We start from the raw sequence: 17,391 nt of genomic DNA, 5'->3' as shown, positions 1-17,391 counted from the left end.
AACTGAGCCAGCCCAGTTACCGGGCTCATATGAAGAGGCCCTTAGGGTCATTCCATAGTATTATGGGGAAAAAAATATAAAATTCAAAGTTGTTTAACTTACTCAAATTCCAGACAAATTGATAGCATATTTAACAATTATTCACAATTGCAAAAGAAAACATTGTCTCTCCAAAGTTTACAACCTTGTAGTATCTTACGTGTGCATATGCACTGAGAAGACTTCCCAACATTTTTATCATGCTACTACAAACAGCAGAAAACCAAAAAGAAATCTCGTCTTTGAACTTCCAGGTGGCGGCTGCGTGCAGGGTTGAGAAGCTGCCATGAGGCTTTCACACACAAGCAAGGTTGGTGTGCATGCTAACAAGTGACAGTTTGCTTTTGATTGATTGATTGACAAGGACGGTGCTTTTGCTGGAAAAAGTGCAGACCAGGCTTTTTGGTCGTGACCCGGTTTTGATAAATTCAGACATATATGTAAGTATAAATTCCGTACTTTCAACATGGCTATGGAAATGCGAAAGAAGACAGCTTGTCCAGGGAGCTAATATTGATAACTGTTTTGGTTTTGGCCTTAAATATACGGATTCGACATATATGCGGGTAGCGATAACTTACTTACATTTTGAAAATATACCCCAACGGGGTTGCATGCGGACACGCCCAAAGAGGATTAAGTCAGTAACTTAAAAAAACAACAACCCACTTTTTATACTGAAGGGCAGAATCACAGATCAAAATTTTTTAGCATTCTGAACGGAACAGCGATAAAAAGACGACTCTAAATTCAAGGCTGGCTTGAAGCAATTTTCCAAATGTGGTCTCCATTACGTATAAGCTTTTGCGTGACCAGTAACGCAAGTGTTAGTAATGATCAAGTGGAAACCGTGTGAAGTGATATAAAATAAAAGAGAAAGTAAAAAAAAAAATCCTTGACATGTTTAAAGAGTGCAGTCCTTTCTTTTATAACCTTCACTTGCGGTAGAGTAAGAAGTTAGTGGCAAACTGTTGGAAAACGTTCAATGTAATTGGCGGAATTGGCATTGTCAGCGTGATGGTTACAGCCAGCCCCAGGACCAATAGCAATTTCCTGTGCACAGATCAGTCAATATCACGAACAGCAACAAAAAATTTACAATGGCCCTCAAGCTACATTTCATAATCTTATTCGTAATATTTTTTTTTCTTATGATTACAAAAGAACGGTTGTTTTACCTCGATGTTATGGTTTTTCGTCAGGGATATGTAGAGATTGCCGGCAAGAGCACAAATCAAAGCTGGTAAGTTAAATTGAAGCACAAAACACCTTCAATTCGTAATATCACGCCGACTTTTTTAGCGGAGAAAGACTCCAGCCGGGTGGTTTGCTAAGCACTCTGGAAGCCAGCCTCGCCCTCAGCTATCGCTTCAAACGATTCTTACGTTTCTTTCATGCCTAGCAACCTTCCGCGTGCATCCATAACTCACTAGTGGACGCTGTAGCATAGATGTTGTACTATCTGTAATTTCTTGAACGTGTTACCTTATGATTTTAAGAGTTTATATAAATTCAGTTCGATTTGTGTCACAGGAATCAGTAAGCTGTTACGAAGAATCACCAAGTACATTTCCATATGGCAACAGCCCAGGGAACGAAGAAATGGAAAATTACAGCGTGAACGCGGTAATAACTTTATGCATTTTACTTACATTTTTACACTTTTACTTTAACTAAGAAATAAGTCAACATAAAAAAGGAAACTATTTTGTTTGACAACCTAGTACACTAATTATCGCATTGTAATTTTTTGAACGTTTTACCCTGTGATTTTAAATGGAATCACAGAAAGCCATTTATTAACAGTTTATATAAATTCAGTTCGATTTGTCTCACAGGAATCAGTAAGCCGTTACGAGGAATCACCAAGTACATTTCCGTATGACAACAGCCCAGGGAACGAAGAAATGGAAAATAGCGTGAATGCGGTAATAACTAAATATGCTTTTTTTACTTACATTTTTACTTTAACTAAGAAATTAGTCAACTAAAAAAAAGGAAACTATTATATGCATGTTGCATTGTTGTTTTCTTAAATGTAAAAGCTTTTTGGTACAATTGTTCAGAAAAAAATGAATTGGTATTTCGTGACATAGCTCCTTTGACTTCAGAGGCGGCGGAGCGTTTTGAAACGTGGGGGCTTCATGGTGCTTTTTGGGTCGTTCTTTAGACGTCGGAGGGCAAGAAATGTACGCTCTGAAGTCGCCGATTCCACAGGCAATGTCAAATACAAGTTAACATATTGCGGACCTCTCCTAGTAGCGTTTTGGGGGAACAAGTTTCGTTGAAAGTCCTGCACAATATTATCCCGCCAAGCAAGATCCGGATAAAACGATTTGTGTCTTGACAAACCAATTTTTTGCTTTGCTAACGATTCTTTCGGCACAGAAATGTGTGTGTGCCCCCACCAAAAAGAAATTGTTTGGGGGGCTACAGCCCCCCCTCCCCCCCCCCCTGCACCTATGAACTTGGGTTTGTCTCAGCAAAGTTCTTCCTGGCCCGTGATACCTTAAATCGCAGCCATTTAATTTCTTTTTCTGGTATTTTCTTCTTGTTATTTCAGGAATTGGTAAGCGCAGACGAGGAATATCGAAGGGAATTGACATACAACGAAAGTCCGGGTTTTCTAACGGTATAGTTTTTAGTCCAAATGCTCGCTCAAATGACGAATTCAGCTACACGACCAAGCGCGCAAATAAATGTAAGAAAAAAAAACTGTGCTCAATTGCATCCAAAACCAATTCAATAGACAGCAACAAAATACTAGGAATAGGTGAAGGATAGCGATTTTGTTTTTCCCGTTAGCTTTTAGTAGACACCAACTGCAAAGCTAGGCTTTTTAAAGTTATTCCGGTGATTCTGCTTTAGTGCACGATCGCGTAGTTGAACTCGTCATCTCTGCGCGCGCGTTTTCAAAAGTGCTGCCAAATATGGTTCCCCCCCCCCCCGATTTTGGGGGAAAAACTGGCGCATGCGCATGTAAGTTATCCTGGACTCTCTCTTCGCACGCCTGGGTTCAGCCCCTATAAAAGGCGCGCGGAAGAGAGAGTTCAGGAACTGGACTATATAGTGTTATGTTTGCCGCTTTTCTTTAAAGCAAATGTCAATCGCATTTAAAAACTTTCTGCCGCGTTAATGGGCCCATACCTGCAGGTCCATTTACACGACAGAAAATTTTTTGCACGTCTCAGGAATAAAAAAGCAAGCGTGCAGAGAAAAGGGTTCGACACTGATAAATTTTGCATTGAAAACGCCCTTGCCCCATCCGTACCGAGCTCGGACTTACTTTAGAGGGGTAGTCGGAGCTCGGATGAAATTGATTAACGTTCCTGAAAGCCATTTTAATGAAGTCCCTAATGTAATCCCTAGTTGCCCTTTTTTCTTCTGGAAAAAAAGCAAAAGATCCGCTCTAGTATGTAATAGCGGCACCTGCACTAAACGAAGAATCGCGTACTCTAACCAAGATGTTTTAAAGCCTTTGACACGCACAAGCGCAGTTTGGCGTGGAAGAAAAAGGACGTGTAAATCAGGTACCAGAGCTTTTTTTAGTGGGGAGGGGGGGGGGGGGTGGTTCGCGTACTTTGAGGGTTAATCTGTAAATGGTCTATAGGGACGTTCGTGACAGTTTATTTAATTAATTTGTTGACTTCAATTACACTTATACTTAGGAAACAAGTATTTGCAGTCCTGATACTCCTGGAAAACAAGAATGGATGCCAACACCGCAGGTCAAGACGAACCTGATGTCATTAAACGGATTTATAGGTCGCGTCCGTGGCCGTGATGTAAGTCCTGTGAGGAGTCAGTTACACCTCCCTGTAAGTGAAATTTCACCAAGTACATCTCGATATTACAAGAGGAAATCACGGCAAGTCTGTAACACAGTGTTGGAGTGCATTGCACCGGGGCAATCTCAAGCCCTTTTTCAACTCATGGCTCGTGATGAAATCCAAAATGTTTGCGTACCAAGGCCTGTTGGAGGTGACGTAGTAAAACGGCTCGCTAGCCTTTACGAAGAGTCAAACTCTTGGTTCACCAAGCAAGAGATTCTCTCACTATTTGTTAAGGAAATGGTACCAGGATTGACGAAATGGCGTATTGACCAGGCCCGAAAGCACGCTGCGATTGTTGGACCAGGGCGACCGAAAGAACTGCCAGAGATTCGTCGTACACGTTTGGACCCAGTAAAGGAGGATCATTTCCTTTATTTCATAGCTAGCCCCAACTACCTGCAGGATGTGGCGTATGGCACAAAGTTCTTGAAGTTGTCGAGTGGAGAGACGATAGAGATTCCCAATGTTGTACCCACAGTTACGGTGACAAGGCTAGCGGACCTTAATGTCTCATTTTGTAGAGAAGAGCAATTCGTCCCATTAGGAAGATCGACGCTGTTTACCATGCTACAGGTACACGTTTTTTTTTTTACATTAAGTTAACATTAGACATTGATGTCAGAAACAGCATATGACACTGCCGACATAAAGTGATGCATGAAAATTAATATAAAAATAAGCCTTAAGTAGAGCAACAGAAGTTGTTACGGTAGAATGGTTATTTCTCGAACCTCCTAGAGAAACGAAAACTGCTTCAAGAAATGGGGATCTTACCGTACAAACATCTACAATATCTATGCCATTTGGTAGTAACGACAAAGACCTAAGAAAAGGAATGTAAGCTGGCCAAATTGCCCTGTTACTACATTAGAACGTGCAGCCTGCGAGTCAGTTTCTGATATTTCTGTTATTGAGAGTTTTCTTCCATACGTTTCTTAAAGGTTTGTGCAGCTTCTCAAAAGAAATCTCTTGCTGGCCTTGACAACGTTGCCACGGACGGAGCATCTTCATTCAATACCTTGAACGACGTTGTTGGAAAACTAGCGGAAGCAGGTAGGATAACTCCCTCCAAGAGATTATTACCTTGTACAACACCCAGCACAAAAAAATATATAGTTACATTTAAGGCTTCACTACTAGAGTGTCGCAATTTAAAAATGTCGAGAAAAAATTGACGCTTGGTTAAACTTCGTGGTAACTCTCTTTTCGGATATACCGAAAAAGGGATGCCTGTAGTAGTTAAACAACTTAAATTGCAAGGCTTACACGACGGAAATGAAGATAGCCAGAATATTTAATGGCCAACATTTCAACTAGCAGTTCCCGTCTTCAACAGGGCCACAGAAGGAGTAAATAATAATATAACCACTTTAAAAATTCCACCACTCTTTTAATCAGCTTTGGATATCATCATCATCATCATCATCATCATCATCATCATCATCATCATCATCATCATCATCAATCTGTATTTATTATAGACATCCCAATTATAATACAATGGTCTTCCTTAGATAGCCCAATCCACATATTTTTTTGTCAACAGGAATGCCACAGTCGTGGGCCAAGGAGCTTCAGGAAAAGCTAAAGAGCAGTAAGAATTATCTCAAAACTGACTACAAACTTCACATTGCGGCTGAGAGCCGTTGCGCTGATCACTGTCGGCTTCATGCTCTGTCTGATACTGGGAAAGAATTTCAGGGGAAGTGTCTTCACGAACATGATGTAGCATGTGATCGTTGTGAGACGCTGGAAAGCACACTTGCTGAAATTGAAGTAGCTTTTTCTTCAGATAAAACACAGCTGAGGTACAATTTTTCTTTTAGAACTATTAAAGGCAATCAACATTACTTCCTTAAAATACTTTCTTTCTCATTTCAGGACAACTCGGATTAATATTAATCGGATTAATATTAATCCTAATGATTATTATAAACCAGTAATAGATTATTATAATCCAGTAATAGATTATTATAATCCAGTAATAGATTATTATAATCCAGTAATAGATTATTATAATCTATTACTGAGGTTTGACCCGTCTTAATCTATTAAGATTAATATTAATCTTATGTAAGATTAATATTAATAGGATTAATATTAATCTTAATAATAAATCTCAACAACGCAATCCTAGTCCAAAGCTTCCGAAGATTGATCTAAGGCGGCCTTATCAATATCTTATGCATTCTTGGACCCTTTTGCTTGGTATCTAAATATAACAGATATCTGATCAGTAAAATTAATAAAGAAAAATGTAAAAGGTTTCACACAATCGTAGATTTCCCGATGCAAATACATGCAGAGCGGAATACTATAATTAAGGATAGAAACTTCACGGACAGTTACTCAGAGTTTCACACACGAAGCGATCATCAGACTGTGCCGTTAGATGCAGGTGAAATACAATTTAAACTACGTTCATGGAGGACGGTTGGAACAGAGACAGGATCGTTCCCACCGTTCACCATTAACTTGAACGTAGTTTAAATTGTATTTCACCCGCATCTAACGGCACAGTCTGAAGATCAGTAAAATATAAAGATATTTTTTTAATTAGTGCGTCTGCTGATGACAGTAACTGTTTGCAATCTGTTTAATGAGCTACTAAACAATATTTTAAATAAACGTATCTTTCGATTTGCTGTTATCTGAACATTCACGGCCTTTTATCGGGATTATAACAGAGATTAATATTAATCCGGATTATAATATTAATAATAATCTAATCCTTCCAATTTTTTGCCGTGCCTTAATCTATTACTGGATTATAATAATATATTACTGGATTATAATAATCTATTACTGGATTATAATAATCCTATTATAATCTATTATTATTATAATCCGCGGATTAATATTAATCCAAGTTGTCCTGTCATTTATAAATGCATCTAAACAAACGCCCAACCATTGTATTATCATGTATTATTAATGAAATTTATTATCATATAATTATAGCATACATATATTAATTGTAATTATCTACGTTTTTATTTTTATTGTGGCAAAGCTAATACGAACAGGTCGCCTGGAATGTATTCTTTACTGCATTACAAGGCATCTCAGTCAATGAAACGCATATTTTTCCTCCGGATAGGCCAACAGTCGAAAACGGAGCTTTTCGAAAACGGCCTCCAAAGTGGAGAAATTTGACAACGCCAGCTAGGTGGTTAAGTGTGAACGGCGACAACAGAGCTTTTCGAAAACGCTGACTTCAAATAGCCATGTAATCTCTGTCAAAAACAAAAGGTTTATTAGCTCTTCAATAGCTCTGCTCATGCGTTGCAGCGTTGCGTGCGATGTAGCGTATCGTTTTCAAATATATCCGGATTAGTATGGCCGAAAAACATTTATCCGTTTTCAAGTTTATACCGATCAGTGTGGACGAGACCTCAATGATTTGGTAAAGCTATAAGAAAAAGAACTGTATTCACTATATGTCGTGCTCTCATTCACCGGAAAAGATGAATGAGAACCTTATAAAAAGTACATTATATTAATTATAAATCATTATACTGACAGTTTGCTTACTCGATTCTTCCACTTACAAGCAATGATCAAAAAGAAGAAATATCTCATGATGCCGAAGCAGCAGTTAAAAAGGTCAAAGATTGGAAAGCCCACATAATGAGAACTGCGCATCAAGAAGCGGCCAAAACAACTGTCCTCGATGAAATGACGTCTACTCAAGTATTTATCGTAATGGACTGGGCCATAAAGTTCTTACCAGTGTGTTTTCGAGAAACACAGTCGGAATGGTTTGGAAAGAAGGGGAGATCCTGGCATGTGTCTGCCGCAATAACAAAAACTACTGAGGGAGAATTTGAGGTATATATATAAGATGACATAACTGTTTGGTTACTCGATTCTCCCACTTACAAGCAAAGATCAAAAAGACGAAATATCTCATGATGCCGAGGCAGCATTTAAGGTCATTGCCCCGAAATAGAACTGAACATAGATTTTCAACCAAACTTTGCCTACTTGTTGATTACCTTAAGGGGACTTAAATATTGAAATAAAAAAGTGGGGTCACCGTACTGGTTTAGAAGTAGGATGACCTTGTATATTCCACATAATTCCTTAATAATTCCTCTGCGAGTACTGGCAAAGTACACGTTTTCAGTGATAATTTATTTTTCAAACATAGGAATTGATTTGTTTTCATTTTACAGAACGAATTTGATCGCTAAAAAAATGAGAAAAAAATTGACAGGTCACCATGCTCGTTTATGAGAGAGCAACAATTTACTTCTCTCGTGGACTAAGCCGCATGGAAAAATGCCGCCATTTTGTTTGTGTGCGCGCGCTAATTACGCGTAAAATTCTGCGCAGTAAGAATGCGCAATGCAATACAGGGCAATGCCCTTAAAATATAACATTTTAAAAAATGTTATATATGTATAGTATTTATGAGATTGTTAGTGTAAGAACTCCAAAAAATGTATTTAACGAAAATCTTCCCCTCTAAATAAAATGAGTTAATGAGTAAAATTTATCTTTCCAGGTGAGGACGTTTGTCCACGCGTTTGATCAATGTGCACAAGACTGGTTTTCTGTTGGGTCCATAATTGAAAATGTCCTTACACAGCTGAAGACGTCGCAGCCAGGAATAAAAGAGGCATTTTTGAGATCTGATAACGCAGGTTGCTACCACTGCGGACCGTTGATGCTGGCCATTCCGAGAATTTCAAGACGAGTCGGCATCACGATAAGACGGTACGATTTCAGTGATCCTCAGTCTGGAAAAGACATTTGTGATCGTCGAATTGCTACGATGAAGTCTCACATGCGTCGTTACTTGAATGAAGGTAACGATATAAACACTGCATCCGAGATGAAGAGAGCCCTAGACTCCTACGGTGGTGTGAAGGGGTGTCGTGCAGCCGTTGTTGGGGTAGACACCAGCAGAAAAGACATATCGCAGCACAAGTGGACAGGAATCCAGTCCCTTAACAACTTTGAGTTCCACAGGTTAGGAGTAAGAGTATGGAAGGCCTACGGAATTGGAAAGGGAAAGTTGATACGTAACCAGGAAATGAAAGAGATGGCCAAACCACAGGGAAAAACCGGCTTGATTGTGCATGAAGAGTTCAGTAGCCCAGAGACGGACACAGGTGCATTGAAGAAGGCTACAGGGGGACAGTGTGCAGCAGATAATGAAGACAAGAGCGAAAGCACCCATGATGTTGATGATCGCCCCTCACAGGGAGGATTTCCATGCCCTGAAGTAGGTTGCGTGAAAGTTTTTGTATCAAGAAAAACCCTAGACAAGCACCTCGATGTAGGCAAACACTTTTACCAAGTGCATAAGGAAAGTATGTATGACGTCATTAAGCGCAACTGGGTATTTAGATGCACTACAGTTGGTACCGTGAAAGTTACAAACGAGGTTTCAGATGACGTTGACAAAAGTCATGGACAGAGGTCATCTTTAGCTCCTGAGAAAGGTTGGGCTCTAAAAGGAGCAAAAAAAAGAGTTCGCTTTTCTCAGCCAGTGAAAGATTTCCTTAACCAGATCTTCCTAAAGGGGGAAGAAACCGGGCAGAAAGCTAACCCGAAAGAAGTGTCCTCCCAACTCCGCACAATGAGGACCCCTGATGGAAAAAAACGTTTTCAACGGTCTTATTGGCTAACTGTTCAGCAGATCACCAGCTATTTCTCCCGCCTGAGTGTTCTACACCGAAGTGGCAGAATTTTGGAGAGTGCAGAAGATGTTGATGACGAAGAAGTAGCCATGATTGAAGAAGCGTTAGAGCGACAACAAATGAGCAACAATATATCCACCAATTTAGGCCCTGTTTATACGTCGCAAAATCGTCGAATTTAATTGGGACGAAATTAATTCAAGGACCATTTAGCAATTAAATTCGACGATTGTGCGACGTATAAATCGAATTAGATTCGTCCGGTTTATTAATTTCGTCCTAGACGTTGTATTCGTCTTGGTAGGACGAAAAAAATATCGATAGCGCGTCTTCAGTTTAGACGTCGCACAACAGACGCATCGAATTAAATGCATACATTATCATAATGTATCCCCATTGAGCCCGTGGTAGTTTCGTTGAAAGTTTCGTTCATGTCGCATGCGCACTGGCGTCTTCTCGCGTTTTCACGTTGTTGAACTATGTCGCTGTGGAGGAAAAATCTGCCGTCCGCTTGCATAAATTGCAACAGGAACACAAAATATTCATGCATAGCTTGTGGGAAAAGTGTGTGTGTTCGGTTAGAATGTTCAATTGCGGAGGAAAACGAAGAAACGGCGGGATGGGAGGCAAACAAAACTGTCGGATATTGTTTGGAGTGTGCTCCTGGGACTTCTCGAGACGAATCCTACAAAGATGACCACTTTGAGCCAACTTTGACCGACAACTTTGAACCAGCTAGTGAGTCTGACTCAGCTGAGGAAAATGAAAAGTTGAGCACCGTAGCAGGAAGAAAAAAGGCAAAGCGTGGGCGAAAACCGAGGTGGAATGAAGATCAAATCATGGATATGGTAGATATCATTGTCAATGATGAAGAATGTTTACATAAACTTGTATTTACTAATGTCAAGAAAGCAAGCAACACTGATGTTTATAAAAAGGTGTTACCACAGCTTAACGAGAAATACAATGCATCTACTGGAAAGGATTTTCCTTTTTCAGTGCCACAAATGAGGAATAAATTTAAGTGGTGCGTCAGTGTATGTAAGAAGGTTTGTCTAACAATGAAAACTGCTTCAGGTATCACAAGGTTCATTGAAGAAAAGGGATATGGAAAATGGTTTAACAGTCTTTACCCACTGGTTAAAACAAGGGACTCGTGTAAACCAGAAAATGCGTGTGAACCTTCTGCTTGTGGTAGAAAAGCAGCTGGGAATGATTGTGGTGGCAGTAGTGATATCATTGATGAAGATGATGAAAGATCCAGCACTTCTTCTAGTGTCGCAGATAAAAATGGTGACCTGCCAGTAAAAAACAAATCTATACCTGTCAAGAAACCTACCTTCAAAAAAGGTAAAAGTGATCAGGTGGGAAAAGCTCTTGAACTGCTTCAAGCTACCATTGATAATGACCCTACCAAGGAACTTTTACAAATTTTAAAAGAAGATATGAAGCACTCCAGAGAACAGGAAATGAGGTATTTTCAGATGATGTGTGGCTTAATGGCATCCACCAGTAATTCAAACATTCCAGTTCATGGTGTTCCCAATCACTATCATAGTCCTACATTTCAACCCTTGATCCACAGTGAAACCCCTTCTAGGGAGGGTCAGTACCAACTTTCTGGGTTTCAACCTCGGAATCAGGGTGTGGAACATAACTATTGGTCATCACCCTACTCTGCAAGCAGCCGTCCACATACACCATCCTCAAGCAGCAGAGTAGGTGGTTCAAATTTTTGAGGTGCAAGCTTGCATTGGATGAATAGAATTGGTATTACCAAGGATATTACTATCAGGTAGTTGACTTGATTTTGTTACTTTAAACATTGGCTTATAAATGGCAGTAAAATGAATTGAAAGGTTATGCTTGATATACAGTTCTTTTCTAATTTGTCTTGTAGGAAATGTAAAAATATTTTGAATTTTAAACTACTGAATACTCTGTAGACAATGGAAGTCAATAATCTTACATGTAAAAGAAAAAAAAATCACCTACACTTTCTTAGTAAAGTCTAAACCTCAACAGAACTGAACTGAGAATTAACAGAGACCTTCCTGTCCTTCCATAAGTAGAACCCCATTGGACTAGTATATGCAAATGTCTACCCAGGGAAAGCTTCGTAAATTTTATGAATTAGGTTATAATATGAAAAAGCACAAAGAAAGACCAAGGCAAGGGGAGGACAGGTTGGGATTAAATCCACCCAAAGAAGCTTTTTTGATAGATGACCTGTCTTTCTTGATATTATATTTTTAAACATTAAAAACATTATATCGAGAAAGATATAAATGTAAGTAGAATGTGACAATTCTCTGAAACATTTATATTTTCTTTTTCTGATTGATTTTATTATAAATATAAAACTAACCTCTTACAAATCACCTCTACCAAATCTGAAATCCCCCCTCCCCCTCGAAAAATCAAACAAGAGAATTAATCCACTGACGTTTAAAACAACAGATTAAGCCAATGGCTTGTAGTAAAAACTTTGCTTCATGTTATTGTTGCATCTCAAACATAGTTCACGTTCACATTTAGTTGTACTGTTGTGTTTGAGTATATTTATTATTTTTCATGAACGTGATGTTATGGCTTGAACAGTTTTATCTAGGAGAAGAATTTGAAATCAGAACAAACTAACATGCAACACTTTAATATGTTGTTCTGTACTTTTTACATCATCATTGTTGAACTTGATTTCAAGGTAGACTTGTGCCTCTAAATATTACAAAACAGAAACTTATTGTAAAATTTAAACCTGTTAACAATATTAAGTTACTTGTTAAAGTTAAGTTTACTGTAAGTAGTTGCATTACACTGCAACTTGTTTGTTGCAATTAGGTAATAGATCATTAATTGGTCTCCTGACCTACTCATCCTTAAAACAAGAAGTGTACTGTGTGGATATCCTGAATGAGACAGACACTTAAAAATTAAGAGGGAAGTGACATGGTTATGTCAATATCCAGGTGTAAAATTGTACTCCAATTTTAATTTCCAAAAATGTAATAATTAAAAATAATCAGAGGACAATTCCTCAATTGTCTGATCTTTGACTTCTTGTTTTAATGATGAGTACATGTATTTCACTCAACCTTAAATGTTTACCCTTTAAGTCTCAATAGTGATCTACATTACAATTCTCCTCACAATATCAATACTTAATCAAAGAGAAGGGATTATGAGAATTAATAACATATTCACCAAAGAAAACCTTGTTTGTTGATAAAACAAATTAATTCTCCCAATTAACACAAGAAAATGTAAAGAGAGCAGCGAGGAGAATTTGTATGTGTATATTGGGGCTAAAAGGGTTAAGGGCATTTTTTTATATTTTCTGCAGTAACTTTCAAATGATAGGGTAGAAACAAGAAGTGTTGGGTTGAAAATAAAATGCATTTATGAATTAGAAGTTAGTGCCTGACTGAAAACGTTTACATCAATGTAATGCTAAATGTGGTTTTACACTTTATCCTCCCAAAATTTCTTTGTTAGAGCCTTCCTTATAGCTCCAGCAAGACGAGATGAATCCTTTGTTTTGGAACAGTTTCGCATGTTTAGCAATCGTCGGATCTCATCCCTACTTCTCCTCTCTTGTGTGAAAGGATCAACTGTTAGATCCAGCTGGGGAGGGAGACTGTCATTTGCATCAATACAAATGTTGTGTAGGATCAGACACGTCAGCGCAGCCAGTTTTACTCCTTCTGGTTGGCATTCTAGCTTTCGATACAACACTCTAAACCTGCTCTTTAGTTGGCCAAATGCTCGTTCATCTACCATCCTTGCACGGCTCAGGCGATAGTTGAAATAGGCCTCCTCAGGTGTAAGATTTGCATGACCATATGGTTTCATCAGCCACATTCTAAATGGGAATGCTGAATCCCCTAAAATCATTGGATAAACCTCAGTGCCTCCAATTGTTTTGGTAACTGATGGTATGATATTGTTTTCAGTAATATCATGCCACAATTCAGTAGACTGAAAAATAATAGAATCATGCGAATTTCCAGGGAAACCAACACTTGCCCAGACGAAGCGGTCTTTGGCATCAACAACTGCCATCATGACTATGGAGTAGAAGTTTTTGAAGTTATGATACTCTTTATTCGCCTTCGGTCCACCTGGTGGGCACTGAATGGGAATGTGACACCCATCTATGGCACCCCAGCAAGAGGGAAACTGCCACAACATTTCCATATCAACCATTTTCTCTTTGAAATCCTGTTCAGTAGTTGGAAAATGTGCTTGCACTGATACTTTCCATAGGTTTCGTACTATTGCTTCACACACTTCTTTGACAATGAGGTGAACGGTTGTCACACCAAGTCCAAACAATTCAGAAATAGTATATAAGTAGTCACCTCTACCTAACCTGAACAGACAAATTGCAAGCCTACATTCAGGCGAAACGGGAATTTCTGTCACGGTATTTTTCTCAATGTCGGGTCGAATGCTCTTTAAAATGTAGTTGAATGTTTTTCTTGACACTCGAAACGCTTTCTTGAATCTTCCTTCGTCGTATGTCGCCCAGACCAATTCCCACCATCCTGTATTTCTGATACTGCGACGACAACTTCGGTGACGCTGAACATCTTCCTCTTCGACTGATTGTAACAACAGACAAATCGATAAACAAACTCGCGCAAGAAACCTTTTCTTCATCACTACCAGTGTCAACATTTGACGTCGCAGTTGCCTTCTCCGCTGTCTTTCTCTGGATATTTTCTCCAGCAATGATGCCTTCGTAAACCTCGCCATGTTGTTTTGGTTAAATCTGCGAGCTCCGAAAAATTTCGCGGTCTCCCGTTAGTTTGGCGGGAATTATCCCCACCACTGGTCAAAAGTGCTGAAGGCTCGGGTGAGTAATTAAATTCGGTTGAATTAAATTCGACGTCTAAATCAGGCGGCAATTAACGTCGACTAATCGACGAATTTAATTTGAATTAAATTCGTCTGAATTAAATTCGACGTATAAACAGGGCCTTAGACATGTGAGCTATATGAAGTACTTCACCAAGGAAGGAGGGAGTAGAATACAGTGGTTCACGCAAAGTGCTTAAGTGAATTGTGATGAAGTTTATGCCATAAATCGTTTAGTCTTTGTGAAAATAGGTGGTCAGCACTGATGAAATAACTAACTACCAATTAATTTTACGAGTTTTAGTGATGGTTTTCATAACCTATGTAGGAATAATGGTTGTTCTGAGCTGTATCACCTCCCGCCTGCAGCTGGTTCCGCCTGTTTTTCTTGTGGACCTGATAGATTCCTTGACTGGGTCCCAGCACGCTGTAAATGAGGTGCTCGTTCATCTCACTTTTCCTTTTCTTGGTGAGCATAGGACGCTTGCTCTGCATTCGCGATGGTTTCTCGAGGACTACTCCATCAAAAATTATGACCAGTTGGCTTCAATTCTAAAGCATGAGTCAAATTATTGCTTTAGTGTGTGATACACAATGCTCAAGGATAATTTATGTCACGGCATATTTTGAATTGTGACTACAAATTTGAAATTGGCGCTCAGTCGTGTTGAAATGGTGTACTATCAAAATGGGCTTCATAGTTTATGTTCTAGCGTGCTAATTAATTTCTACTGACCTGAACAAATGTAGCCAATCCGGGTCTCAGGTTCTCAGGCGTTGTTGTACCGAATTCCGGATTTTCAGTTTCCGGGAATTTTAAAAGATTAGAACAACCCGTCACGCAATAATGTGAGCTCGGGATTGTGAGTCCAGAAATAGGACTAGTTGAGCAATCAGGAGAGCTGACATAATGAGGTTTGTCCTTAAGTTGCATTTTTCCCGAATACTGTACCTCAATTTCATTGTTCTACCAGCAGGCTAATATAAATAACAAACTTTGATTGAAACTTTACAACAAGAACAGCAGACGAAAGCCATTGGTATGATCATGACAGTCTCAAGGAAAACGCTGAAAGGCTTACAATATGATGCACGGTTTATAGAAATCTGACCACCGGTAGGTCATAGGGCAGGCCATGGCCTACACCATGGCTTAGACCATATTGCCTGCCTTTAATACGTGTTGTTTGCGCCCATTTTAATAGCTACATTATATGATCTTGTCGTGACATTGATGTAAATACAGCCGTGGATTTTTTTCTCAAGAACTTTCAATCCAACTTTTCGGTGCAACAAGAAACAGAAACAAGTAAGGAATGCTACATACCTGTCTGGGTAATCGTTTTTTGTTGCTATTTTGGGCTCCCTTCGGTAGACTTGCTGTATTTAAGCCTAATTTAGCAAGCCGCTTTATTCGCCACTGAATGTCCACCGTTCCGTATCATGTTGCGTTGCTTCGAGGCGTGTTTAACTCAAGCAATCCATTGTTGTTCTTTCTTCGTCAAAGAAATAAGCAGGATGTCAAAATAATTATTTAAGACTATGAGCTGTTCAAAATCCATAGAGGGTCACTACTGCTACGGCTTACTGGTTTGCGTGACAAATAGCCGCCATCTTGGAAAAAACTTTAGGCCTGCCGTTTCGGCCAGCGGTCGTTTGTTTTCGTTTTCACCCTGTTTTCGTCTCGTTTCCGTCGTCTTCCGACAGAGTGAGTCGAGAGCTTGAGTGTGTTTTCAATGTTTCTGTTAAATTATGTAACAATAAGTCTTGAAGGCACATGTAGTATTATGATATTGTATTTATGGCAGCATAGTAAGCGTAATATTTTTTAAAAACCCTGGAGTTTATAAGTGTATCTATGTAACCTAACGAAAATAAAACGCAGGGCTAATTAAGAGGGCGGTAAAGTGTTTTTTTTTTTTTTTTGCGATCTGTGAAAGCCTCCCTCCCCCCCACCCCCCCCCCCCCCCCCCGTAAATTGTGGACTGGCTATTTTCCTCGTGAAACGTGATTTCGTTACATAGCCGTGAACCGTGAACTGACTTCTTTTTGTAATGAGAATTACAAAATGACTGTTTTTTTTTTTTCTCGTGAAATGTTACTGTAAACCGCATTTCTTTCTTCCTTCCAAAAATTTACCTTGTAAGCACCAATGCATGGGATCCAGGCCACTCTACTTCGAGAGGTAAATGTGATTTGTCACGTGCACCTTTTAAATTTGTGGCGTGAAATGGTTATTCCATTTTAATTGCGTGAAACCCCAACCCCTCTGTCCACTTTTACCACCCTCTTTAAACGATATAAGAGTAAATTTAAATTCCAATATTTCGTAAGGCACTGCCTTTCTTTTTCCGGGTCCTGTTCACAGTTCGTACATGTTGTATGTATTTTCATATTGTCTTAATGTGTACCTTTATATTTATTAATAAAATTTAAATAAACAACAATTTTGAAAAATAAACCGAATCACTGAAGTTTGATTTTTGTGCCCCAGTGATGATTATTAACAATAATATAAACCGCAGAATCAAACAAAATCTTCAGCTATCCTACCTTCCCTTACTTCGTCGCGCGAGGGGCGAATGATAAAACTAAAAGAAAAATAACAGCACGAAAACGTCTTGTTCTCACCCCCAGTTTTCGCACGTTTTCTCCTTTTTCTTTCTTCGCGCTTCCGCCTTGCTAAAGGAACTTGCAAAAAAGCGGGATTTCTCACACTCTGTAACAACATTGTCTCCAATGCGTCCGTGGCTGGACCCACTGATTATATGGTTCAGACCAATGGCTATATACCACCAAGGGAGGATGAATGGTAAGAGATCTGCGCAAAAGCTTAAATATTCTAAAGTATTCTTGACTAGAATACGTAATCATGACGCCATAGTATCCTAGAGTATTCAAAGCGCGCGCGAGACTTGACGTACACCTAGAATATGCGTGTCGAATATGACTGAATACGCTCTGTACATGATCGTTCGTGAATTTTCTTAAAAGTATACCACAAGTCT

General features: G+C 39.2%; 2 protein-coding genes across 2 annotated transcripts; both read left to right on the top strand.

Moving 5' to 3' along the window:
- Positions 1 to 4,107: 4,107 nt before the first annotated feature.
- Positions 4,108 to 16,262, top strand: LOC144665220 (uncharacterized). The gene is made up of 6 exons (XM_078526413.1): positions 4,108 to 4,445; positions 4,814 to 4,925; positions 5,419 to 5,680; positions 7,427 to 7,703; positions 8,383 to 9,670; positions 14,511 to 16,262. Exons 1-6 carry the CDS (start codon positions 4,110 to 4,112, stop codon positions 14,516 to 14,518), a joined length of 2,283 nt encoding a protein of 760 aa, XP_078382539.1. The 5' UTR covers positions 4,108 to 4,109; the 3' UTR covers positions 14,519 to 16,262.
- LOC144666547 (uncharacterized) lies at positions 9,672 to 11,262 on the top strand. Its single transcript, XM_078527967.1, has one exon. The coding sequence runs from the start codon at positions 10,003 to 10,005 to the stop codon at positions 11,260 to 11,262; it is 1,260 nt and encodes a 419-aa protein (XP_078384093.1). The 5' UTR covers positions 9,672 to 10,002.
- Positions 16,263 to 17,391: the final 1,129 nt, after the last annotated feature.

Source organism: Oculina patagonica, chromosome 9 (assembly GCF_052425735.1).
Source record: "Oculina patagonica isolate OP01 chromosome 9, crgOcupat, whole genome shotgun sequence".
Classification (NCBI taxonomy): Eukaryota; Metazoa; Cnidaria; class Anthozoa; order Scleractinia; family Oculinidae; genus Oculina; species Oculina patagonica.
The sequence above is the reverse complement of the archived record's forward strand: the minus strand, read 5'-3'. Positions and strand labels throughout refer to the sequence as shown.

Coding starts and splice junctions, on each gene's coding strand:
- LOC144665220 (XM_078526413.1), top strand. CDS start 4,110: ATGGTACCAGGATTGACGAAATGGCGTATTGACCAGGCCCGAAAGCAC. Junction 4,446..4,813: donor CGCTGTTTACCATGCTACAG/GTACACGTTTTT, acceptor CGTTTCTTAAAG/GTTTGTGCAGCTTCTCAAAA. Junction 7,704..8,382: donor CTACTGAGGGAGAATTTGAG/GTATATATATAA, acceptor TTATCTTTCCAG/GTGAGGACGTTTGTCCACGC.
- LOC144666547 (XM_078527967.1), top strand. CDS start 10,003: ATGTCGCTGTGGAGGAAAAATCTGCCGTCCGCTTGCATAAATTGCAAC.